This window comes from Tursiops truncatus, chromosome 1 (genome assembly GCF_011762595.2).
Source record: "Tursiops truncatus isolate mTurTru1 chromosome 1, mTurTru1.mat.Y, whole genome shotgun sequence".
Classification (NCBI taxonomy): Eukaryota; Metazoa; Chordata; class Mammalia; order Artiodactyla; family Delphinidae; genus Tursiops; species Tursiops truncatus.
Genome location: NC_047034.1, coordinates 23849269 through 23876248, shown reverse-complemented (window position 1 = coordinate 23876248; position 26980 = coordinate 23849269). Strand labels below are relative to the sequence as shown.

At 33.9% G+C, this 26980-nt stretch overlaps 1 protein-coding gene across 16 annotated transcripts in view; it reads left to right on the top strand.

The window, feature by feature from the left end:
• Positions 1-26980, top strand: part of CDC42BPA (CDC42 binding protein kinase alpha) — a 326271-nt gene that overhangs the window by 185398 nt on the left and 113893 nt on the right. For all 16 annotated transcript variants that reach the window (XM_073801177.1, XM_073801159.1, XM_073801161.1 and 13 more), the window contains exons 11-12: positions 5882-6004; positions 18033-18166. In XM_073801177.1, coding sequence (XP_073657278.1) covers positions 5882-6004; positions 18033-18166 — 257 coding nt within the window. The remainder of the gene's footprint in view (positions 1-5881; positions 6005-18032; positions 18167-26980) is intronic.

The window sequence follows — 26980 nt, the reverse complement described above, 5'->3', positions numbered from 1 at the left end:
ATCTACCTAGGAGTAGGATTTATGGGTCATAGGATAGCATATTTTCAGCTTTAGAAAATATTGCCAAAGAGTTTTCAAAAGTGATTGCATCAATAGTTTCACTAATAATGTATGAGTTTCACTTGCTATATATTCCCATCAGAATTTGATATTGTCAGCTTTTTAAATTTTAGCCATTCTGGTATCTGTATAGTGGAGTTTTGCTATGATTTTAAATTTATATTTCTCTAATAAGTAATATTTACTGTTCATTTGGATATTCAGTCTTGTATAGGTTCTTGCCCTTTTTTCCCATTAGGTCTTTACATGTCTTTTAAATAATTTTTAGTTTTCAACTTCACAAACAATATAAGACCCTTATAACAGCCCTTTATGTTGTTGTTGTTTTATAGTTTACCTCTATCTGTGTTGTAAACGTTTCAATACATTTATTTTATTCTTGCTTTAAATATTTATTACTCATTAATTTTTAAAATATCTTTTTTTTACCCACAAATTTACCCCTTTTGTGTTCTTATTTCTTTCTAGTGATCCATGTATCCATCCAGAATCATTTTTCTTTAGTCTGAAAAACTTCCTTTAGTGTTTCTTATGATTGTGTGTGTTATAACTAAATCTCTCCATTTTTGTTTGCCTGAGATGTCTTTATTTTGCCTTCATTTTTGAAGAATATTTGCTGGGTTAGAATTCTAGCTTGGCAGTTTTTTCTTTCAGTGCTCTATAGATATTATTTCATTGTTTACTGACTTCCATTATATTTGAGAAGCCAGCCAGCTATTAATCTTGGTCTCTTGAATGTACCTTTTCGTCCTCCCCTCTGGTTGCTTTTAAGTATTTCTCCTTAACTTCACTTTCAAACAGTTTGACTATGATCTACCTGGGTGTAGTTTTCTTTGTATTAATGGAAAATCCTGTTGGGGATTCACTGAGCTTCTGAAATCTTGATTGATCTCTTTCATCAATTTTGGAAAGTTCTAAGCATAATCTCTGTAGATATTTCTTTTGTCCCATTCACTATCTCTTCTTCTTCTGGGACTCCAATTACATATATCTTAGACTGTGTCCCACATTCATTTTATGTTCAGTCCTGTTTCTTCCATTCTTAGGTTTTTTTGTGCTTAATTTGGATATTCTCTATTCACTTGCTTTCAGGTTCATTTGTCTTGTCGTCTGCTGTATCTGTTCTGATGTTAAGCCCATTCAATGAGTCTTAATTTCAAATATTGTCTCTTTTAGTTAAGGAATAATCATTTGATTCATTCTTATAGTTTTCAGTTCTGCATTGAAATTTCCCACTCTTTTGTCTTTTTTCCCCTATGTTTTCTTTAACATATTGATAATATTTATTTTAAAGTCTTGTCGGCTAATTTTAACACCTGAACCATCTGTGTGTGTCTCTCTTTCTGTTTTTTCTTCTGATTAATGATCACACCTTCCTACTTTTCCAAATGTCTCAATTTTTATTGTATGACAAATATCATGAATATAAATAACATAGAGAATGATGTTATTATGTTATTTTCACTCCAGAGAGGGTTTTCCTTTTTTTTTTGGTCCAATCAGGAATTGAACTAGGACAAGGCTGGGTTGCAGTTTTAATTAGATTCAACCTACTTCTGGTTTCAAATGTCATGAAGGAAAACTAGCTGGAACCTGGTTTGGATTTGCTCTATCAACTGTGAGAGATTTATTCTGACCTTCAGACTCTTACCCCATGCCACTTTCAAATTTGGCAAATGTCTAGATGGGCCATGTGTTTGAAATAGGCTCTTTTCCTCAAGCAAGACTTTGTCTCTGAAATACTTCAATACTGTAGGAGACTTTGGTCTGACTTTTAGAAGCTCCTTAACCTCCCATACAGTCTCCAGATACAGCAAATATACCATGAGGAAAATACCACTGCATATTTAGGGATCCTGAAGTTTCCAAATTGTTGCACCAGCCCACCCATTCTCCAGAATTTGTCATTTATTTTCCAGCGTACTATCCCTCAATTCATGTGCTCACAGAATTGGATAAGATTCTGAGGTAAGAGGCAGCTGTCATGGCCTTTTCACCTTAGAATGGCTCATCCCTCTCTGGTTTATTTTACTTAGTTCTCTTTGCTTTCCCAGATACATGATGTTTGTAAAAATAAGTTTTTTTCAAATTATATAGTGTATTTTTACTTTTTGCAACAGGAGTGATAGAGCAATGACCTGTTAACTTCCTACTCCATCCTATTCTGAATGAGAAGTTCCTATGTCCCAGGTTTTTTTGATGTTTTAAATTCTTTAATCTGTTCTTAGAGAGTGTCATTACATACAGTTGGTGTCATTTGCCCAAAACAAACCCAGAAAATATTAGATCGTTGCCTTTTGGTACTAACACCTGTTTCATTTCATACAATGGCATAGGTTAACATTTAAGCTGATTCATCTATTTGTTAGCTACTTGTTGAGCACCAGCTAGGCAGGAATTGTTCTGCACATGACTGGGGATATAATAATGAACAGAAAAAGAAAAAAATACCTGCCCTCTCAATGCTTACACTCCACTTTGAGGAAACAGATGATAAATCAAATACAAAGCAGGGTCATCAGCTGAGAATAAGGAAGGTAGAGAATGTGTTAGTTTTTTGGGATTTTTTTGGTTTTTTTCCTATTAGATTTTTGACAAGAAAAAGAGAAGATGTGAAATGGTAAGTTTAGAGAAGAGAGAGGAGTGAATGGACTAGGGAAATATTTTAGGATTGCCAGTGTTGATTGAAAAAAATGCACAATGTGTGAATTGTGAGTCAAGTTTTATTTGGGGTAAAATGAGGACTATAGCTTGGGAGACAGCATTTCAGGTAGCTCTGAGAAACTGCTCCAAAGAGGTAGGGGGGAAGGTATTATATATGATTTTAGTGAAGAGGGGTACGTGCAGTGAAGCACACATTTTGGCAGAAGGTTGCTGCTAGTCACAAGGAGCAGATGTCATGGTTAATGATTTTAGTGCTTTTCTAGATGTGAGAAGATGCAAGAATTGGGCTCGTAAAATTTTGTCCTGAAAATTATCTGAAGACCTGCTCTGCCAGTGTTTCCCAGAGCACAGAGTGCCTCATTCTTGATCTCCACACTGATCTCCTTTCAGGGGGTGTTGAAGGTCAGCGGCTGCTAGAGGCAGATGGCAAGTGCCAATTTTTAGTTGGCATCAGGCATCGCCAAACTATTTAGACATGAATTTTGAATGGTTGGGCTTTCTTCCATCACTTTCAGCTGTTAAGGTGAAAGCACGGAGTAGAAGGAGAGTAGGATTTAGGGAAGACTGGGGCCTTCTAGGCTAAGTACAGTGGAGGAGAGAAGAGCAAAGGAATCCAAGATGTGTATGCAAAGCAGCAGTAGTGATGGACCAAGGAATCTAACCTGGATAAATAAGGAAGAAAAGAGAAAAGGAAATAGTGTTAGGAACAGTGGATTGGCACTCTTGGTGGGAATGAAAAATTACTGAAGGGGTCCCTAGAGTAAGTTAAACTGTAAATATAAGAGATAGAGAGTATTTACTTGAAATCAGGATGTTGGAGGCTATATAGTTATTAATAATGACAGCAGCATTTCTCAGTAGGTGAACTACAAGCATTTGGGGCAGGGTAATTCTTTGATGTGAGAGACTGTTTCACCTTGGTCCCCGGCAGTAAAAGTCTGTAGCAGTCTCCTAGGAGCCCACCCCAACCTCCATTCCCCACCTCCCCACCCCCGCACACATGCACATTTCTAAGTAAGGTCAAAGCCACAGGTCTAGGGCATGACCAGTAGATTGGGTGGTTGTGCTGGAGAGACGTCTACCAGCTAGGTTGTTTTAGGCAGCAAGTAATAGAATTCTTAAGTAATACAGATTTCTTACCTCACTTAAGAAATCAAAAGTACACAGTTTCCGTGCTCTTATCAGGGTTAGCTTCTCTGTGATTTTCTTGGCTTTTCCCTCATGATTCCACATTACTGTCAAAGTTCCAGACTTCATGACTTCACACATCCAAAGACCAAAAAAAGAAAAAAAAAAGGAAGGTTCATTTCCTTTCATACATGTCTCACTTAACGGGACCTCTCAAGGTACCATTCATTCTAACTAGTTCACGTGCCTAATTCTTAACCAGTCCTGGCAATGTAGAATGAGATTGGCATGACTGATGGAAGCCTTCTTCCTTTCGGCTGAGCCTACCTTGCCTAAGCACACTGTAGCCTGATACCTGAATTTGGTGCACAAGCAGGAAGAGAGGGGTAGCTGCTGGGTAAACAGCCTCAACAGTGTCTGCATAAGGGGTTTGTGTGCCTGTGAAGTCAGTTGGGTAGATCATCTCTTTTATTGTTAAAGTCACTAAGAATAATAATAAAAAAAGTTGTAATGGAAGGAAGGGCAGTGGATAACTGTAATAAACAGGTAATGGGTCATACAGTAGGTCCTTGTTGGTTATCCATTTTAAATATAGCAGTGGGTACATATCGGTCCCAAACTGTATTACACGGGGAGCTCTGCCTCCTATTCTGTAGAAATCTAAGTGGGAAAAGAATTTGAAAAAGAATAGATACATGTATATGTATAACTGAATCACTTTGTTGTACACCTGAAACTAACACAATGTTGTTAATGAACTATACTCCAATATAAAATAAAAAGTTAAAAAAAAACCCCAAGTAATGGGCATTTTAGCAGACCTGAGATTTATAGGGAGGACAGAGGTGACAAAGAGGAGGAAGGATACCTATCCCACCTCCATACCCTGCAGTGTGTGGGGTGTAGAAGGAAAAAAACTACTAATGTCCAGTGGATGTTTTTATTCTCCCCATTTTCTGCTCCCAACCTAGATGTCCTTAAAAAAAAGGATATTCTTTTAAAAATAATAAATACAGAAAGTACCAGTTTTCAACATGTCTTGAATCGAAAGAAAAAGAAAATGTGTAAGAAATACTTATTGGATGTAGAAGATCATGATTGAATGCACAATATGGTATATCTTACATCTTTAATTCAAATTAACAAATACTTATTGACCACCATGCATATGAATATCATGATACTGTTCTCTGTACAGATGATGAAGATAAATTAGAAAATCTCCATCCTCTGAAGGTCACAGTCCCTTGGAGTTTTAAATATATATATAAATAATATAAATATATAAGTAATATAAGTTATGTAAAACAATATATAAATAATATTAGTAATCTAAAGCAGTCAGTAAATGATTTGTACTAACAAAAAATTATGGTGAGGTAGAGATTTACTATTTGGGGTCCCTCTATAAGCTAGCAGAGTAACTGTTTTAGGACCATTTCTTTTTTTTCCAAATCTTTTAATGGTATCTGGGAATGAGCTTCACTAGATTTAATGTTTCTTTAGTACCTTGCATCTTCTCATTAGAACCACAAGTTAAATGAATAATCCCTATTTTAACTAAGTTGATGAGCCAAGTCGTCAATAGGTGGACCTCAGTGTTCATATATAAAATTTGGAAGGCCAGCACTTATACATATTCTATATTAACATCTCTAAACCTCTCTTCATACACCAGGCTCAGTTTTTCGTACATCATCTGACATATGTTGTTGGGTTATCACATGATGACATTTTATGCTAGGATGAAAGGGGGCTGAATAGTTTACTCACTGGCAGAATGTACCAACAGTATTTAAAACTGAAAACCTCACATATTAGAAGGTAGACTGTTTCCTACGTATAATTTTAACAACATGCAATGGAGTTTTGTGGTTTAATTTTAATGTGTTTACATGCTTTTGTCAGTAGGTATATGCTTCGATCAGTACAATTAAATAAGGATTTCTCTAGAAAGAAATATATTGCTTTTAGTTTTTAAAATTTAGAATATGAGCATATTTTTCATTCTTTCTTTTTTTTTTTAAAGAGTCAACACAGACTGTCCAGGCTCTGCAGTATTCAACTGCTGATGGTCCCCTAACAGCAAGTAAAGATTTAGAAATCAAAAACTTAAAAGAAGAAATTGAAAAACTAAGGAAACAACTAAGAGGTAAATTTCTGTGATTCATTATTAATTCTGTTTAGTAGACATTTTAAAATGTTTATTCACGCACAAAACATTTATTGAGTACCTGTTATGTGTTACATGATGTGAGCTATGTGCCAGTGAGGGAAAAGCAAATAAAATGGTTCTGCTCTCAAGGAGCTCATGTTCTGGTCTTGGGAAAAGATAAACAAATAGTTTTTTGCAGTACATGTTAAAAGGCCAGAAGAAAAATAAACATAGGTACATAGAGAGTACACAGGAGGAGCACCTTACCCAGAATTACATGAAAAAAGATGACTTTTTGGAGGACCTATTCATTTGGGATATTTGTCTGGCAAAGCATTTATATGAGTAGTTCATTTTTCAGTGTAGGTTAATTAAAATTAATTTTGAATTGTTGATATGCCTGTTATATCCATTTATTAATTTATTCCATTCATTCAACAAATATTTATTGAGTAGCTACTATGTATTAGGTGTTGTTTTATGATCTTGGGATGCAGTACTAAACAAAATGATAAAAATCTTTGTCCTTGCTGGGGTGGAGGGCAAACAACAGACATTAAACAATAACTATGTAACTTTGTAAATGATACAGTATGTTAGAAGGTGATAAGTGCTTAAAAATAGAAAAGATTAAGGAGAATGGGTCAAAAGTGTAAGATGAGGTGTTTTATAATTTTAAATAGTGTGATCCATGTGAGAAAAATATTGAAGGAGTTAAGGGGCCTAGCCATGCAGTTAAATGGGAAACACGTTACATGCAGACGGATCAGCCAGTGCAAAGGCCCTACTGTCAAAATGTGCCTCGTGAGTTCAAATAAAACATAAAAGGACAGCAAGGCTAGAGCAGAATGAGCAAGCAGGTGGAATGGATGGACATGAGGGTAGAGAAATTAAACAGGTGGAGAGGGCTCATTGCCTGATCAGTGGAGTCTTACTGACTGTTAGGTCTTTGATTTGTTCTGTGGGTGAAATGGGAGCCTTCTGCAGGGTTTAGAGGCATCACATGATCTTAGTAAGAGTAAGGGGAGAGAGAGAAGGTACTATTTTGGCTAGAATAGTCAGACCGCTCTAGAAAAGTAGTTTTAGGCCAAAATAAGTGAAGAAAAGAAGGATCTGACCCAGTGTCTTTTACAAAAAGGATTATTTAAAATGCAATATTAAGGCACATGGAGATTTTAAATTTGAGCATAATTTATGCTGTTCTATTTTTTTAAGTGGCTGTCCTCCTAATAAACATCTCCTTATCAAATTTCTGTAGCTTTATCTTTTTAAAACTAAGTTAGATTAGGAATATGATAAGTAGAATCATTTACTTTGCTTTGATATCAACACTAAAACATTATCAGTGGCACTGAATGTATTTGAGTTTTTTGGCACTAAGAAAGCAGTGAGACACAAGACACAACTAGGATGTTTAGTGATCCGTATCACTTCAAAGAAGTGATATGGATTCGGAAAAACCTATTTACGTAAGTCTATCTCACTTATATGTTCTAGGAGGGATTTTTGGTTTTTTGTTTTGTTTGTTTGTTTGTTTTTAAGATTCCTTGGGATTTTCTGTGCTGACCATCATGCATCTGCAAATAGGAACAATTTTCTTTTGCCCTTTCTGATCTGGATGTTTTGGGGTTTTTTCCCCCTTATTTCACTGGCTAGAACTTGCAGTACTTTGTTGAAGAAGAGTGTTGAGAACAGACATCCTGGTTTTCTTTCTTATCTTAGAGGGAAAGTATTAAGTCTTTCACCTTTAATTGTAATATTAGCTGTAGGACTTTTATAGATACTCTCATCAATTTAGAAGCTCTCCTCTATTTCTGTGTTTCTAAGGGTTTTATCATGAATGGGTTTGAATTTTATCAAATATTTTTTCTGCACTGATTGATATGAACATGTGTGTTTTTTTTTCTTTAGTTAACCTGTTAATATGGTGGATTAAATTGGTTGATTTTGAAATATTGAATCATTGGAATATGCACATGCCTGGTCATGGTGTATAATTATTTTTATATATTAATTCTATTTCCACTGTTTTGTTCAGGAATTTTTAATCTGTATACATGAGAGATACTCATCTTTGTTGTATTTTTCTTTTTTCTTTTTTTGTACTGCCTTTGCCTGGGTTTTTAGTTTGTTTTCTTCTTTTGTTTTTTGGCTTTTTAATGAGATATGATTGACACGTAACATTATCTTAGTTTCAGGTGTACAACATAATGATTCAATATTTGTATATATTGTGAAATAGTCACCTTAGTAAGATTAGTTAACTTCCATCACCGCATATAGTCATAAATTTTTTTCTCGTGATGAGGACTTGTAAGATCTATTCTCTTAGCAACTTTCAAATATACAATACAGTATTATTAACTGTAATAACAGCACCACGTTGTACATTACATCCCCAGTATTTATTTATTATATAACTGGAAGTTTGTACCTTTTGACCATCTTTCCTTCTTTAACCCACCCTGCACCCCCGTCTCTTGCAACCACCAGTCTTCTCTATATCTGTGAGTTCAGTTTGTTGTTATTGTTGTTTTTGTTTTAGATTCCACATGTAAGTGAGATCTTACTGTATTTGTCTTTCTCTGTCTGATTTATTTCACTTAGCACAGTGCCCTCAAGATCCAATCCATATTGTCACATATTGCAAGATTTATTTTTGTGGCTGAAAAGTATTCTATTGTATATATACAATTCCAGAAGTGGAATTTCTGGATCATATGGTAGTTCTATTTTTAATTTTTTGAGGACTCTCCATACTGTTTTCCATAGTAGCTGCACCAATTTACATTCTCACTAATAGTACACACGGGTTCCCTTTTTACCACATCTTTGCCAACACTTTCTATTTCTTATCTTTTGGATGAAAACCATTTTAACAGGTGTGAGATAATGTTTCATTTTGGTTTTGATCTACATTTCCTTGATAATAAGTGATGTTGAGCACCTTTTCATGTTGGCCATTTATATGTCTTCTTTAGAAAAATGTCTATTCAGCTCCTCTGCCCATTTTTTGATAGGATTGTTTGTTTCTTTGCCATTGAGTTTATGAGTTCTTTGTACATTTTCTGTATCAACTTGTTGATCTTAAAAGTAAAAGTCAATTATTTTACCAGAAAAAATGGGTTTATTTGGGAATAGCAGAGAATTGCAGTTTGGGACAAGCAAGCCATGGCAAAAATCATAGGCAAGTTTAACAAACAAAGTGAGGAACATTTTATAGAGAAAAATGAGGAAGTCGGTAAAGGTTGTTTTGAATGAAAGTCCTTTGGAGAAAAGTGAGAGTTCAGGGTGAAGATGGTTTCTCATTGGCTTAGTTCCTGGGGTAGTTGATTTCTTATAGGAGATGTGATGTACTGTCTTTCCTGTTGGGGCCTGTAATTGATGATTCCATTCTTGGAACTGTAATTGACAGTTCTTCCTGTAATTGATGAAGAGAGTTACTGTGTGAGAGTTTCCCCTTCTGGCCCCCCAGCTCCATTTTAGTGAGACTTCCCTTTATTAACTTTCACAAACACCTTGTCAAATATTTGTTGATTTGCAAACATTTTCTCCCTTTCCAATGTTGCTTTTTAATTTTGTCTATGGTTTCCTCTGCTGTGCAGAAGCTTTTTAATTTGATGTAGTACCATTTGTTGATTTTTGCTTTTGGCTGTGGTATCAGTGTAATGCTGGGCTCATAAAATGAGTTTGAGAGTATTCCCTCTTTTATTTTTTGAAAGAGTTTGAGAAGGATTGATATAAATATCCTTTTTTTTTTTTTTTAGTTGCTTGAAGTGTAAAGTTAGGTGTCTGAGGGTTGTTTTTCTTTCTTTGTTGTTTTTTTTTTTTTACCGTAGGTGTTTATTGCCACGAACTTCCTTCTTAGAACTGCTTTTGCTGCATTCCAAAAGTTTTGCTATATTTTTTTCCATTTTTGTTTGTTTCAAGATTTTTTGAAATTTCCCTTTTAATTTCTTTTTGACCCGCTGGTTACTAATGTGTTAATTTCCACATTTCTGTGAATTTTTCCAGTCTTTCCCGTTATTGGTTTCTAGTGTTATACCTTTGTGGTTGGAAAAGATCCTTGGTATGATTTCATTCTTTCTAAATTTGTTAAGACTTGTTTTGTAAACTAACTTGATATATCCTGAAGAATGTTCCATATGTGTTTGAGAAGAATGTATATTGTGCTGCTGTTGGATGGAATGTTTTGTATATATCTGTTAGATCCATCTGCTCTGAAGTATAGGTTATGTCCAATGTTTCCTTATCAATTTTCTGTCTAGATAATGTATCCATTGTTGAAGGTATAATATTGAAGTCCCTTACTATTATTGTGTTGTTGTCTATTTCTGTCTTCAGATATGTTGTATTTACTTAATATATTTAGGCACTACAATGTTGGGGTCATAAAAATTTTTAATAGTTATATCCTCTTGATGAATTGACCCCTTTATTATTATATAATAAACTTTTTTTTGTCTCTTGTTATTATTTTTGACTTAACCTCTCTTTTGTCTGATAAAAGTGTAGCTACCCTTATTCTCTTTTGGTTTCCATTTGTATGGAATATCTTTTTCCATCCCTTGATTTTGAGCCTATGTGTGTCCTTAAAGCTGAAGTGAGTCTTATAGGCAACATGTAATTGGGTATTGTTTTTTTAATCCATTCAGCCACTTGAGGTCTTTATTGGAAAATTTAATCCATTTATATTTAAAATAATTATTGCGTAGGTACGGATTTACTAATGTCATCTTATTGTTTTCTGGCTGTTTTACAGTTCCTTTGTTCCTTTCTTCCTCTCTTACTGACTTCATTTGTGAATTGATGATTTTCCATAGTGGTGCTTTTATTTCCTTCTCTTTCGTGTATCTACTGAAGGTTTTTGCTTTGTGGTTACTGTGAGGCATACATAAAATATAACAGTCTATTTTATGTTGATGACAACTGTTTATTCTTCCTGTTTATTATGTAATTGTTTCAATTATTTCCTCTTCAGATGTTTTAGAAGCACATCAGACAAGGTTATAATGTTTCCTTAAACCATGAAGTATAATTTAGAAAGCTTAAGGGGGGAAAAAATTCTATTTACCCGTATTTTTACGTGATGCTTTTCCTTCCTTCCTGATATTACTGCGTTCCTTGTTTTGTTGTTTGCTTTGTGTTTATAAAACTTACTTTAGCCATTTTTAAAAGGTAGGTCTGCTACCAACAAATTCTCTTCATTTTTCTTCATCTGAGAATGTCCTGATTTTCCCTTTATTCCTAAAGAATATTTTGCTGGACATAGGAGCCTGGATTGATAAGTTCTTTTGTTTTAGCATCTGAAAAATACTGTGCTGCTTCCTTTAAGTTTCATGTTTTCTGAGGTGAAATTCACTGCTATTCTGAGTATTTTTTCCCCTTATGCAAGAAGTTTTCTCTGGCTGCTTGCAAGTTTTTTCTGTAGTATTCTGATGTTTGATGGTGTGTTTTGGCATGGATTTCTTTGGGTTTATTCTGTTTGGTGTTTGTTCATCTTCTTGAATCTGTAGGTCTATGTGTCTTGGCCATATTTTGGAATTCTTTTAGACCCTATTTTTCTAAGTACTTTTACAGACCTGCCTACTTTCTCTTCTCCTTCTGGGACTCTGATGATGCGAGTGTAAGATCTTTTGTAAATCATCACACAAGTCCCTGAGGCTCTGTTCATTTTTGTTTCCATTCTGTTTTTTCTTTCCTGTTATTCAGATTGGTTAATTTCTATTGTTATACCTTCCAGTTCACTGATCCCTTTGATCCCTCCTTTGTGCTGCTGAATCTATCTACCAATATTTTTATTTTATTAATTTATAAAATTCCCATTTTGTTCTTTGTTAATCTTCCATTTCTTTGCTGAGACTTTCTGTATCTTTGCTCAGGTCTTCTACTCATTCATTTGTTTCAAATATGTTTATAATTGCTCATTGAAGCATTTTTATTATAGCTGTGTTAATATCTTGTCAGATTATTCTGACATCTCTGTTATTTTGGTGTCAGCATCTATTGATTTTCTTTTCTCATTCAAGTTGAGATTTTTCTAGTTCTTGGTAGGATGAGTGATGTTTGATGAATGACTCTGGATCTTATTTAAACCTTCCATTTTAGCTGGTTTTTCCTGACACCATTCCAGCAGTGGGAAGGGGATTGCCATCTCCTTACTGCCAGGTTGAGGTAGAAATCCAGTTTCCCCACTTGACCTCCCTTGACACCCAAGGAAGGGCTCCTTGTTATTCTTGGAAGGGAATGGGAGTTCCAGCCCCCTGACTGGTTTCCACTGACACTGTGACAGGGGTGGCCTTATTACTGCTGGGCAATGATGAAAGTTCTTACTCTTTTCTGATACCACCCCAATGGGGAGAAGGGGGAGATCCTCATTAATGCTGGGTGGAGATGGAAGTCCTGGTTCCCCATGTGGTCTCCACTGACACTGTGTGTGGGAAGGGGCTTGTTACCAGCCAAGGGGGTTGAAAATCCTGGCCCCCCTTCTCTAATTACCTTTGTGGTATGTTTGGGCACTTCATTAAAACCTCATGTGATTGGAAATCTAGTTCTTCACTTGTCTTTTGCTGACACAGGTGGTCATCAGGCCACAGTGTTTTCTGTGGTGTTTAACTTCAGCAGAGTGGTTATTTTCTAAAACTTTTCTGTCTTGCTAGTTTACCCTCTTCTTGGTTCTTTGGCTAGAAAGAGCAGCCTTGTTCAAGCTTTTGTTCTCTGCTTCTGTTGGCATTTCTGCGTTGCTGGCTTCTTCAGCTCTAAGTCTGTGAAATAAGAACCAAAAAGAAAACCCAGGGAACTTACAGTAGTTTCAATGTTCCTGACACACTGTGTCAGATTCCATTGTCCCTGGCCAGTCATCCTTTTTCTCTCCAATTTCAGACTTCTTAGTTTATTTTACGTATAATGTCCAGCTTTTAAAATATAAATCTGATCCCATCACAGCTTCAACATACATACTTAAATGTTTTCAGAGGATCCCCGTTGCCTCTGGGATAAAATTAAAATTTCTCAATTCTAATTACAGGGTCCTTCATTATCTTGCATGTATTTTCCTCTCTAGGTTTGTCTTTTGTCATTACTCCCTCACCCACTGATCCCAGCCATGGTGAACTACTTTTAGTTTCACCTAATCACCTCCAGGTTTTACACATATTTGGTTGTTGTGTTTTTATGTAGTCTTCTTTTTTTTCACCCCCATTTCATTCATTTTTTTCATCCATCCATCTGTCCGTCCATCCATCCATCTATCCATCCATCCATCCGTCTAAACATCTATTTCTTTCTTTCTTTCTTTTTGCTTGTTTGTTTGCTGGAAACACTCTTCACCTGGTAAATTTCTACTTCTCTATAGAACTTTTCACCACTGACACATTTTTAAAATTTTATGTTGCTTTACTTCCCTTGCCTTACCACTAGACTATAAGCTCCTTGAAAACAGGGACTTTGAGTATTTTATTCATTGATATATCGAAGTGCCTATAATGATGCTTGCCACATAAAAACCCCTAAATCGGTATTTGTTGATGAATGAGTGAATGAATGACTAAATGAAACCTCACTCTTGGAAATCTCTGACCACTTCCTAATGTATCTTCCTACATTGTGTCTTTACAGGCAATCCCCAACACACTCACATCCCTTACATACAAATAAATGGTCCCTGGCGTCACCCGAATTGGGGAAATTGATTACCATTAAATTATTGGTTGAAATGCCCTTCCTTTACTTTATTCCTACCTTCTCCCTAAAGTCAGTGCTTATAGGATTACTCTACTCATTATTTTTTATCATTTCCCAGAGGTGGAATAGAATCAGTGAAAATAATGTTGTAAGAAAGGCTATATCCCTCTTTTTAGTATTCTTCCTTCGCAAGCACTGTTTTCTTGGTCACGTGTTAGTCCCAGTGATACTCTAGATTTTATTCCATCTCCTCAATATCATTCATTAATTCATTTTTTAATCTTTTTTTTTACGTCTTTATTGGAGTATAATTGCTTTACAATGGTGTGTTAGTTTCTGCTTTATAACAAAGTGAATCAGTTACACATATACATATGTTCCCATATCTCTTCCCTCTTGAGTCTCCCTCCTCCCACTTTCCCTATCCCACCCCTTTAGGTGGTCACAAAGCACCGAGCTGATCTCCCTGTGCTATGTGGCTGCTTCCCACTAGCTATCTATTTTACGTTTGGTAGTGTATATATGTCCATGCCACTCTCTCACTTTGTCACAGCTTACCCTTCCCCCTCCCCATATCCTCAAGTCCATTCTCTAGTAGGTCTGTGCAAAATATTAAAATGATCATTTTAACCATTTTTCAATGTACAGTTCAGTGACGTTAAGCACATTCACAATGCTGTACAACCATCTCCACCATCCATCTCTACTTTATCCATTAAACAATAACTCATATTCCTCCCAGCCACTAGGCCCTGGCATCCACCATGCTACTTTCTGTTTCTTAGAATCTGACTGCTCTAGGAACCTCATATAAATGGAATCGTAAAATATTTGTCCTTTTGTGACTGACTTATTTCGCTTAGCATAGTGTATTCAAGGTTCATCCATGTTATAGCATGTGTCAGAACTTCCTACCTTAATACAATATTCCTCAGTATGTATATACCATATTTTGTTTATCCACTCATTTATAAATGGACTATTGGGTTGCTTCCGCCTTTTGTTTATTGTGAATAATAATGCTGCTTTGAACATGACTGTACAAATATCTGTTCAAGTCCCTGCTTTCTCTTCTTTTGAGTATATAAGAAGTGGAATTCCTGAATTATGTGGTAATTCTGTGTTTAATTTTTTAGGAATTGCCATACAGTGCCTCAAGGGTTATGGTTTGCACCTCTGTGTACTGTCTGTGTCCCTCCAACTCTACACTGAAACCACCCTTTCTCTGTCTCCCTCTGTCCCCTTTCTCTCGCTTTCTGTCTCTGTCTCTTTCTCCCTCACACACACAAACACACACACATACTGTCCTACAATATGTAAGTAAAGGAGAAAAATAGTGAATGGAGGGGAAGATAATAGGGAAATCTGTTTTCCTTCATCATGGTTAGAAGTAAAATCTCTTCACATCAGAAGAGTTATGGATTATTTGAGAAATAAGACCATAATGGAAAAGCTGTGACACTGCTCTTGTGTATCAGAGAGAGAGGTGCTTTGATTGTTCTGTCAACCTCCTTCTGACTCCAGCCTCAGTCCCTCTGTAGTTTATCAGTGTTCTGCTGTGAGTGCCACTGTAGTCATGCCCTTCTCTTAATTCCTATATCATCCATATAACCTGCCACACAATTTGTATTTGATTTTCTCCTTTATGATTTAAAGAGTGCTACTCTTGTCTTCCTATCTCCTTCAAGACAGAGACTGTATTTTATATTTCTCTTATATACCACACAGTGCAAAGAAAATCCTGTGTATTGTGCCCTCCTTAAATCCTTATTACTAACAGATTGAGTTTCAGGATTCTACTAGCAGCAGTGAGTTAAGAACCATTTTGTTGCTATGAGCTAATCTCACTTCCCTAGTACTGCTTTTCAATTTAATCACTAAAATAGTTTTAAATAACTTCATCTAAATGTTTTGGCTAGTCATGTTGCCATATATTTAATAGATATTTTTGATAGTCTTAGAGGATTTCTTTCAAAATTTTAATCGAATTTTCTATTTGTTGTAGTGAAAGTGAAGGCTCTTCTGCCTGAGCCATTTTATAAGTAGTTGGCCAAAGTTCAATACATTCTGAATTTTTCTTGATTTGGGGTTTTTATCTTTGGCGATACAAAATTCTGTGTATTCCAAATTACAAGTGCTATACTTTTCTCCATATTAGAGGGTTTTATAAGTAATTGGCCGGGTTTGTCTTCTCCAACTTCTTTAGCCAGTACATTTCCTCATGTACTTCTCATAATTTACCTGTTGTTGTTTAAATGAATATTTTGAGTATTTTAGGCATTTTTAAAGTGTCTGAAATATGAGTCATGAAAATCTGACATGTATTTTGTATTATCTACTTAACAACTCCATGGCAAAGCTGCCAACATGAAATGGCTGGGATAAAACTAAAATTTAACCTATATTGAAATAAAACAATAAAAACATTCTTAAAGACTGTTGAAGCTATCACATTTAATACATTTTGCTGTAAACTTCATATGATGCAGACATTTTATTAAATATTGATACTTTTTTAGTTTCTAACACAGCAGTTTAGATAAATGGATGACTCAATAATTTGCAAAAATTTTAACATGCTAGGGAAAAACTTTTCAAAGTAGAAGAAAGGAAGTGAGCATTCTCAGAAGGCATTACTAAATGTACCATGTTACTTACTACTCTAGATTGATATACCTTAGCCATAAAATTTGATTAAAATGACCCCAGAAATGATAGAAATCAGCTGTGTCACATACTAAATTTTGACTCCAAGTTATTAGAAATAACAAACTAAATTATACCTACTTTACAAATCATTGAAATCCTAAAAATGCTGAAAAGTTAAAATAACAAAAAAAATTTAAGATATTTAAAAGAAATTAGTATAAACAGAAAAATTCCCACATGAAATGCTGAAATTTGAGAAAATGATAAGATGTAATTTTCTGAATATAAGACTAAATACCCTGTGATCCTTAAGATTAAACATCCATTGATATTTTTTATTGTTCTTCAAGGAAAACACTTAACACATACTATTAAGACAAAATGAAAACTGATTAAATGCAACTTTGCAGATATTTTCAAAATTGCTAAAAACTAATACCTAATATAAATAAGCTTTTAATAAATCTGTAAGTTTAGGGCACTGAATATTAGTAAATTATTTTATTTAAGGAATCTAGAACCAGTTGGTGTGTAATACACGGATACATTTAAGTTACTTCTTGACTACAGGATTTGTCTATACAAATGAAATGCTCTTTTCAATAGAACTAATGTATTATAAACACTTCTTCATTTATTGAAAGCATCAAACTCAACAGTGTGCAATGCTCTGTGCATTTGTTCCCAGTCTTTAATTTGCGAATGAGCCACCTGAGGATCTTGTTAAAATATAGATTCTGATTCATTACGTCTGGGGTGGGGCCTGAGGATCTGCATTTCTCCTCTCTCCCAGAGGATGCTAATGCTACTTCTCTGGGGATGACACTCAAGAGTAACAAGGCTATAAAGAATAGAAAATATCCAGAACAAAATTAACAATGTGTTTAGATTTCTCTGTTTTCACTGGCTTCAGTTCTTTAATTTGCTAATTTACTTTTGATGCCAGGGATATTTCATATCAATTTATTAAATTTTATTTAAGCATATGTTAAGATTAATAATTTTATTTTATTTTATAATAACTCTTCTGAACTTATAATGTTATACATCACTTGATTACATTACTTTTTAAGTTGGAGAGGTTGATGTAAGACTGGTGGGCTGTAGTTAGCTCTGATACTCATTTAGCAATGTGACCTTAGTCAAGTTACTCAACTCCCTGAGCCTATTTCAAATATTTGCTTTTAGAAATCAGAGTTTATTCTTCAAATCACCACTAGTGAAACCAGGCGGGGTGATCTGGAACCACAACGTTACAAGCAAAACCATCATCATACAATAATTTGAGTAATATCAGCAGAAGAATGCTAACTAACAGTAGAGGAAAAGTTATCTATTTTGTTTGATTGGTCGTGTTCTTTTTTGTTAGTTTTAAGTTTTCAATTGGTTCTGAAGATACTGTTTTTTGGAATTATGGTCTTTTTTTTCTAATAGATATGAAGGCATTTTTGCACATAAATTCTGTGCAAAACTTTGCACTTAAAATTTGTTCTTCATCCTGGCATTACCTATAAACCATCTTTACAGTGAACTGATAAGCACTTAATTTTCATGAGTCAGTGGCATGTGGTGTTGATAAGCTGAATACCAGTTTCAAAATACTTTATTTTTTAAAATTTAGTTGCTTTAAACCTTGGTTTTGAGTATTTATTTTTATGCAAATAGTAAAAGAAACATTGTTTCCTGTTTTTAGAATCAAGTCACTTGGAACAGCAACTTGAAGAAGCTAATTCTGTGAGGCGAGAACTAGATGATGCTTTTAGACAAATCAAGGCTTATGAAAAACAAATCAAAACATTACAGCAAGAAAGGGAAGAATTAAATAAGGTAAAAATACATAGATAGATTGTTAAAGCCTTTTCTGAATTCTTAATCTTGTTTAATTTGTATACTGAAAGCATTCATAAGGAATTACAATAATATATAGTATACTTTGTAAAAAGATGGTTTAAAAATTTAAGAATTATTTTGGTGTATGACATTTGATGAATGGCTAGTTATGAAGAAACTTCTAAATTTTCGAGGCTTCAAAGTTCAGAATCTTTTGTTCTTTTGGAGAGTTAATAATCAAAGGACTTGATTAAAAATAAATGTTATTGAAAAAGAAATATTATGAAGAAGTGAGAGAATAGTAAAAATCTGTTTAGTGTCTATGGAAGAATGAAAAATACAGGCATATTTTCATTGTGACTTGCTAATATGAGCATTCTTTAAAGATTATGATAGAAAATTTCTTTAATTCTTTAATCATTTTTTTAGATGTCAGTTTATCTTTCAAAGCATGGATGAATAAGCTGAAGTTACTTTCATAAGAACTTTGTGAACACGTAAATATTACTATAAACATCAACAAAATTTGTTAATAGCTAGGACACAGTAACACAGTCCAATAGGATATATAATATTCGAGCACTAGAGAAAAATACTTTACATAAATGATATGCTGTGTGTACTTTGCCTTTCATTAACAAATTTTAGAATGTTGGAATTAATACTAGCCAATGCAAAAAAGAAATGAGTGGTTTATGGCATAGTATAAATTGTATTCAATGATGTTGTATATAATTCATTGATAAAACAGATGAAGTCCTTCTGGGGAAGACTTATAAGTCTTGCTGCCTGTAAAGAAATGGAGGTAATTAAAAATAAAACAAATAACCTTTTGCCGATGAAGCTAATCAAAAAGATTAATGGAGAAATCTATGAAGGTCAAAGTGAATTAGATTAGTGTATTTTTACTTTTTTCTTGATGCACTTTCAAGCAGTGTTTTGTACAGATTCATTTATATTCATGGTCAATTTAATAATATTTGGAATTTATAACAGACATCCTATTTGTTTTAATAATATTATATTAATAGTTACTATTATGTATTTAAAGGTAGGATTACTCAGCCAAACTTGGTTAACATAATAAGGATGAGCATCTGATATCTAGATTTATAGTAACAGGTACTTGGCCAATTTTTAATAAGTTTTAATATTAAAAATCCTTTCAGTATATTTTGAGAAGAGAGTAGTACTGAAATGAAACACATCATATTGATAAAGAATTTTAAATGATTTGCCTGATATCCTACAGGCAGCAGATATTCTTTTCAAGATTTTTTTCATTTGATACATATAAAAAATAAATGTACCATTATATAAGTTTTGACGCAAATAATAAAATGAACCAAACATCCAACTTAAGAAATAGAGCGTTACCTATTTTGTGACATAGCCCTGGGTAGTCATTTCCTATTCCTTTCTCATTACTTCCCTGACAATGGTAATCACTGTTCTGAATTTTATGTTAATCATTCCCTTACTTAAAAAAATTTTATCACATATTAGTGTATCTCTAAACAGTATATTAGTGTTGGCTTTTTTTGAGCTTTGTAAAATGGTATATGCAATCTTTTGCAATTTGCTTTTTTCACTCAACGTTGTTTCTAAGATTTGTCTGTATAGCTGTTGATCATTTATTTAGTTGCTATAAAATACACCATTATGTCAGCACCCACAATTTACTTATCTGATTTTTTGTTTGCAGACATTTAGGTTGCTTATAATTAATAGCTACTATACATGATGCTGCTATGATCATTCTTGAACATATATCCAGACACATACACACACACACACAAACACGAATAGAATAATTGGTTCATACGCAATGGAAATATTGTATTTTTTATGATGATGTCAAATCATTTTCCACTGCTTTTACCAGTTTATACTCCTACCGATAGTGTACAGGAGTTTTTATATTCAACAGTACTTTATATTACTAGATATATTATTTTTGGCCAACCTAATCTAAGTTGACATTTTAGGTCTAAAATGATGTTTTAGTATGGTCTTAATCTGCATTCTCTAATTACTGATGAGGCTGAGTATCCTCACACATGTCCATTTATCATTTATATTTCTTCTTTTGTGAAATGCTTCTTAATATACTTTATACATTTTTCTGTTGGGTTGTTTGTCTTTTCCTTATTGGTTTCTAAGAATTTTCTGGACATGCTAATCTTTTATCGATTATGTATGTTACAGATATCTCCCAGGTAGTGGCTTGTCTTTTCATTTTGTTTATGGGAGCTTTTGACTAACAAAAGTTTTTAGTCTTAATGTAGTCAAATTTATCAATCTTCATTTTTAAGATTATTGCATTTGCTGGCTTATGTAAGAAATCTGAGGTAAAAAACAATTCTCCTAAATTTTTATCTTGGAAGTTTTTAAGTTTGGTTTTCATATTTAAATTTTTAATGCATCAGAAATTTATTTTTGTGTATCATATAAGGATCCAATTTCACTTTTTCCCATATGGCTAGCCAGTTGTTCATTTACTAAATAGGCCCTCCTTCCCTTAGTGATGAGCAGTGTCACCTCTGTCATATATTAAATTTCCATTTATGCATGGGTCTATATCTCAACTCTCTATTCCTTGAAAACTGTGATGGGATTTTGATTAAAATTGCATTAAATCCATAGAGCAATTTCAAGAGAATTGACATCATTATAACATTGAGTCTTTACGTTCTTATCCATGTTTATTAATATCATTCTAAATGCACACAAGATTTCAAGAGCAAGGAAAGATTATTACGATTTACATTCAGAAAAGCAAAACAAGACATAAACCAGGTGGCTTTCCTGCATGCCCGTTCTTACCCTTTAGGGCAACACAATGAGAGCTGGTTGGATAAAACCCTACACATATGGAGACTGTATGGTAGAGAAAGAGCCCCAAAATAGTGAATCAGGGTGTTTACATAGAGGAGAGGCAGATGCTTCCTGCTTCCCCTCTATCTCTACCCACCTTTCTGCAGGTCTCCTTGGAAACCTTAAGAGAAGGATCTAGGACTCTTTGGAATAGAAATAAGTCACTCCAGTGGAAAGATGTGTCCAAGTCTCCAGCTCTATAAAGAGATTTTCTCCTTGGTACAGGCTCTTATCTCTCTCTCCAACCCTCCTTGAAATGTAAACACATAAGTCCAGGAGTTAAATCTCTTTGGAGTTTTCTCACTACGTATCTAAATTAGTCATAAATTACTTTACAAGGCTTGCTTTTAACTCATGTTCCAAGTTTCAGTAAAATTTGCTTAGAAAGGCCTAACTGTACAAAAACATAAAATTATTTTCTCTGCAGTCCCACAGTCTTTTTATCCACAAACATAGTATGTCACTCTGTATCGTTAAAGTATTTTAAAATGTTTCTCCATAAAATTCTATACAGGTCTTGTTTGCCTTTCCTTAAATTTATGATTGTAAGTTTTCATATTTTAAATGGTACCTTGAAAATTATACTTTCTTACTGATTCTGTTCTAGGAACATTGCTAAACTCTTATTAATTGTAATAATATATTTGAGATTCTTTGAGGTTTTATGAAATAATGACAGGTTTTTTTCTTTGTCTTTTGATTTTTTTTTTTTTACTTTTCTTTCTTTCCTTGTCTTACTGTATAAGCTAGGACCTCAAAAACATTCAATAGAAGTGATGATAGCAGGCATCCCTATCTTATTCCTGATTTCTAAGAAAATAATAATGTTTTCTGTAAGTTTTTGGTAAATACTTTTTATCAGGTTAAGAAAATTATCTTCTATTCCTATTTTGCTAATCATTTTTATCAAAAATGGGTACTGACTTTATTAAATGTGCTTTTTTTGCACAGTATTGCAACAAATTCCTAGAAATTTGTTAATATCTATTGATGGAATTATATGATTGTTCTCCTTTAATAAATTGGTTTGGGGCTTCTGTGGTGGCGCAGTGGTTAAGAATCTGCCTGCCAATGCAGTGGACACGGGTTCGAGCCCTGGCCCGGGAAGATCCCACATGCCGCGGAGCACCTTAGCCCCTGTGCCACAACTGCTGAGCCTGTGCTCTAGAGTCCGTGAGCCACAACTACTGAAGCCCGCGCGCCTAGAGCCCATGCTCTGCAACAAAAGAAGCCACCGCAATGAGAAGCCCATGCACCTCAATGAAGAGTAGCCCCCACTTGCTTCAACTAGAGAAAGCCCGGGTGCAGCAACAAAGACCCAACTCAGCCAAAAATAAATAAAAATAAATTGGTTTGATGACTTACAGTTATAAACTTTTTCTACCGTTAAACCATTTTTACTTTTCTGGGTTACAACTGAATTGCCCATGTATTGTCTCCTAAATATTAATATGATAATATAGGTAACAGTTATGTTGCATCTGTTCTAATAGTACTGTTTTAAGTGCTTTACATTTATTAGCTCATTTAATCTTTTAAAGAACCCTGTGATTTACGTATTCGTAGTAGCAGCAGCAGCAGCAGCAGCAGTGGTAGTAGTGTTTTTATTTTATAAATGGTGAGATCCCACACAGAGAAGTTAGGTACATTTGCTCAAGATCATAGGGCTAGAAAGTGGGGGAACTGGAATTTCAACACAGGGAGTTAAGTTCCAGAGTTCATGTTTACCCACTTTATATATCACTGACCTGATTTCCTATTAATGCCTTTGGGTTTTTTTAGGACTTTTTATTTGTTTTCTTCAATGAGATTGGCTTTTTTTTTTCTTTTTTTTTTCTTTTTCCTTTGGTATCAAGATTATACTGGTCTTATAGAGTTAGCTGAGTAGCACTGCCTCTTTTTCTGTTCTCTAGAGAAGTTTGTAAAAGAAGAATGTTTTGTTCCTTGAAACACATTGGAGGAATCATCTGTAAAACCATCTGAGTCTGGAGATTTTTTTTCCCACTTGGGGGGATGGGGAATTTTTTTTAGCTATTGGTTTAGTTACTTTAATTGTTATAGGACTATTCAGGCATTCTATTTCTTCTTGAAACAGTTTTGCTAAATTTATTTTTATAGGAATTTGTTCATTTCTTAAGTTGAAAAGTTTACTGGCATAAAATTTTTCATTGCATCCTTTTACCTTTTTTGATTTCTCCTAGATTTGTAGTTATAACCTCTCCTTCTTTCTTCATTTTATTTCTTTGTGTATTTATTCTTGATCCCTTGTTTGACCTCACCAGATATTTAGTGAGATCAAAGAACAAGCTTTTGGCTTTGTTGATCTTCATTATTCTCATGTTTCCTTTTCATTAATTTATGTTCTTTATTATCATCTCATATTGGCGGAAGCGGTTAATACATTGTTCTCTCTTAACTTTTTATGTGGAATGTCATTGAATTTCAACTTTTTTTTAGTTTCAGTGTAAGTATTTCAGGCTATAAATTTCCCCCAATGTATATACAATACCTTTTACTGCATCCCCAAGTTTTAGTCTTTACTAAACATTTTTATTGTTTTCTGTATTTAAAATTTTTTTAGTTCTAAATATTTTAATACACTTTATGATTTTTCTCCTTGATCTGTGAGTTATTATGGAATTTAGCCTTGTTATTTTTTATTTCTATTTTAATGATAATATTATTAAAGAATTTGATCTGTATGATATCTGTTCTTTGAAATCTACTGAGAATTATGGCATGATCTAGACCTTTTCATTTTTAAATGTTCAATATATGCTTAAGAAGAATGTGTTTCCCAGTGTTGGATACAAGCTTCTAAATATACATGAAGGTTATTAATTGAACTTTTCAAATCTTCTTTATATTCACTATTTTTTTAACTGCTTGGTTTATCTATTAATGATTGAGAAATAGGATTTTCTCATGATGATGTATTCACCAGTTTTTCTGTGAAGTCCTAGCAATTTTCTTTCTAATATATTTTGAGTCTATCTTATGGAATGCACAAAAATTTAGAGTGGAATTTCCTTCTAGTGAATAGAATTTTATCATTGCTATAATGATGCTTTTTCTATTTAAGTCTAGATTTTATTTCATAATTTGGTATAACAAACTGCATTTAACTGGTGAACTTACTCCTTTTATACTTATTTTGACTACTAATCTATATGGACATGTTTCTACCACTTTTTGTTTTGTTTGTCATGCATTTTCTATGCTTATCTTTATCTCCTTTCTCACTCTTTTTTTTTTAATTGGAGTAAAGTTGATTTGCAATGTTGCATTACTTAGTGCTATACAGCAAAGTGAATCAGTTATACGTATACACATATCCACTCTTTTTTAGATTCTTTTCCCATATAGATCATTAGAGAGTATTGACCAGAGTTCCCTGTGTTATACAGTAGGTCCTTATTAGTTTTCTATTTTATATATAGTAGTGTGTGTATGTCAATCCCAATCTCCCACTTATCCCTCCCCACTTCCCCGCTGGTAACCATAAGATTGTTTTCTACATCTGTAACTCTGTTTCTGTTTTGTAAATAAGTGCATTTGTACCATTTTTTTAGATCCCACATATAAGCAATATCATATGACATATGTCCTTCTCTGTCTGACTTACTTCGCTTAGTATGACAGTCTCTGGGTCCACCCATGTTGCTACAAATGGCATTATTTCATTCTTTTTATGGCTGAGTTTGCTCTTTTTTAAAATTGTGGCAAAATATATATAACATAAAATTTCTATCCTAATCATTTTTATGTGTATAATTGAGTAGTGTAAGGTACATCACATTGTTGTGAAACCAATCTCCAGAATTCTTTTCATCTTGAAAATATTTTTCTTGATTTTTAATTGAGGTTTTTGTTTTCTTGTTCTCGTTTTGCTCACTACTCATTCTAGCAGTTTCTAGTAGTATTGAATTTTATCGTGCATATTTAACAAAGTCTAAATTTAATATCTTTTTTTTAAATTTAATATTGGGTTGGCCAAAAAGTGCCTTCGGTTTTAAAGTAAAAATAAAAGACTTATTTTTCATTTTCACCAAGAACTTTATTGAACAACGTATTCAACCTTTTGTCCCACTACCTTCTGCCATTTTTCAGGCAACTTCATAATTCCATCTTCCCAAAACTTTTTATCTTTTTGGGCAAAGAACTGTTCCGGATGCCTTTTACAGTCTTCCAGGGAACTGAAATTTTTTCCATTAAGAGAATTTTGTGAAGACTGAGATAAATGGAAATCTGAAGGTGCAATGTCTGGTGAATATGGCAGATGAATTAGACTACCCAGCCAAGCTGTAACAGTTTTTGCCTGGTCATCAAAGAAACATGCGGTCTTGTGTTACCCTGATGGAAGGTTATGCGGTTTCTGTGACTAATTCCAGATGCTTTTTGTTGAGTGCTGCTTTCAGTTGGTCTAATGGGAGCAGTACTTGTTGGAGTTAATTGTTTGGTTTTCCGGAAGGAGCTCATAATAGAGGACTCCCTTCCAATCCCACCATATACACAACATCATCTTCTTTGGATGAAGCCCATCCTTTGGTGTGGTTGGTGGTGGTTCATTTCACTTGCCCCACGATCTCTTCTTTTCCGCATTGTTGTACAGTATCCACTTTTCATCACCCATCACAATTTGCTTTAAAAACGGTATGTTTTCGTTACGTTTAAGTAGAGAATCGCAGGCAGAAATACGGTCAGGAAGGTTTTTTTCGCTTAACTTATGTTGAACACAAACATCAAAGCGATGGACATAACCAAGCTGGTGCAAATGATTTTCATCGCTTAATTTGGATATTTTGAGTATGTCGACTATCTCCTGCGTGGTATAACATTGATTGTTCTCAGTTAATGTCTCGATTTGATCACTATCAACTTCAACTGGTCTACCTGACTGTGGAGCATCGTCCAGCAAGAAATCTCCAGCATGAAACCTCGCAAACCACTTTTGACACGTTCAGTCAATCACAGCACCTTCTCCATACACTGCACAAATCTTCCTTTTGTGTTTCAGTTGAGTTTTTACCTTTCTTGAAATAATAAAACATAATATGCTGAAAATGTTGCTTTTTTCTTCCATCTTAAGTATTAAAATGGCTACACAAAAATTCACCAGTTTTGTTAAGTTTTTTTTTTTAATGTATACTGTTATGACAGGTGTCACAAGAAAATCTAACAAAATTGTTTCGAATGAGGTTAAAGACAGCTAAGCACTACTAGAGCCGTCTTACGGGAAAAACCGAATGAACCTTTTGGCCAACCCAGTATCTTAAACTGTTGCTCCCAAACACTTTGAGGACCTTTAACTCTATTGCTTCTTCCCAACTACTGTGCTTTTTTGGACCAATATGTTAGTTATGTCCTTTTTGTTTACTGTACAAATGAGACAATAATACAATCTTATATACAAGTTTGCTTACATTTATATTTATGTTTACCAATTTCTTAGCCCTCCACTTCTCTTTCATTAGATCTTCCTTCTAAAATCATTTTTCATTTTCCTGAAATAAATATTTAGAGGTTCCTTTAAGTTCAGATCTGGTTGTGGTAAGCTCTGTCAATTTGTGTTTGTAAGAATCTCATTATTTTGTAGCCTCATACTTCAAAAGTAATTTTTCTGTGTGTACAATTTTAATTATTATCTCTTAAAAAATATGTCCTCCTGTTACTATTGTTACTTCTTAGATGTCTGCTCTAATTATCTTTTTTTTTCCTTTTTGAGGATGGGGAATAGGTGATTTGTGTTTTTTCCCTCCGATTTCTATTTTTTTATTTTTATTTAATGTTATATACTTTATTTTTTAAAGTTTCTGGGTTTGAATTTCTTCTTATTTTTCTTCATAAAGGTAGAGCTTTCTGTATTGGTAGATTCATGTTTTTAATGTTAATACTTACATTTTTTCATTTCTAAAGCTCTATACAATGTTTTAT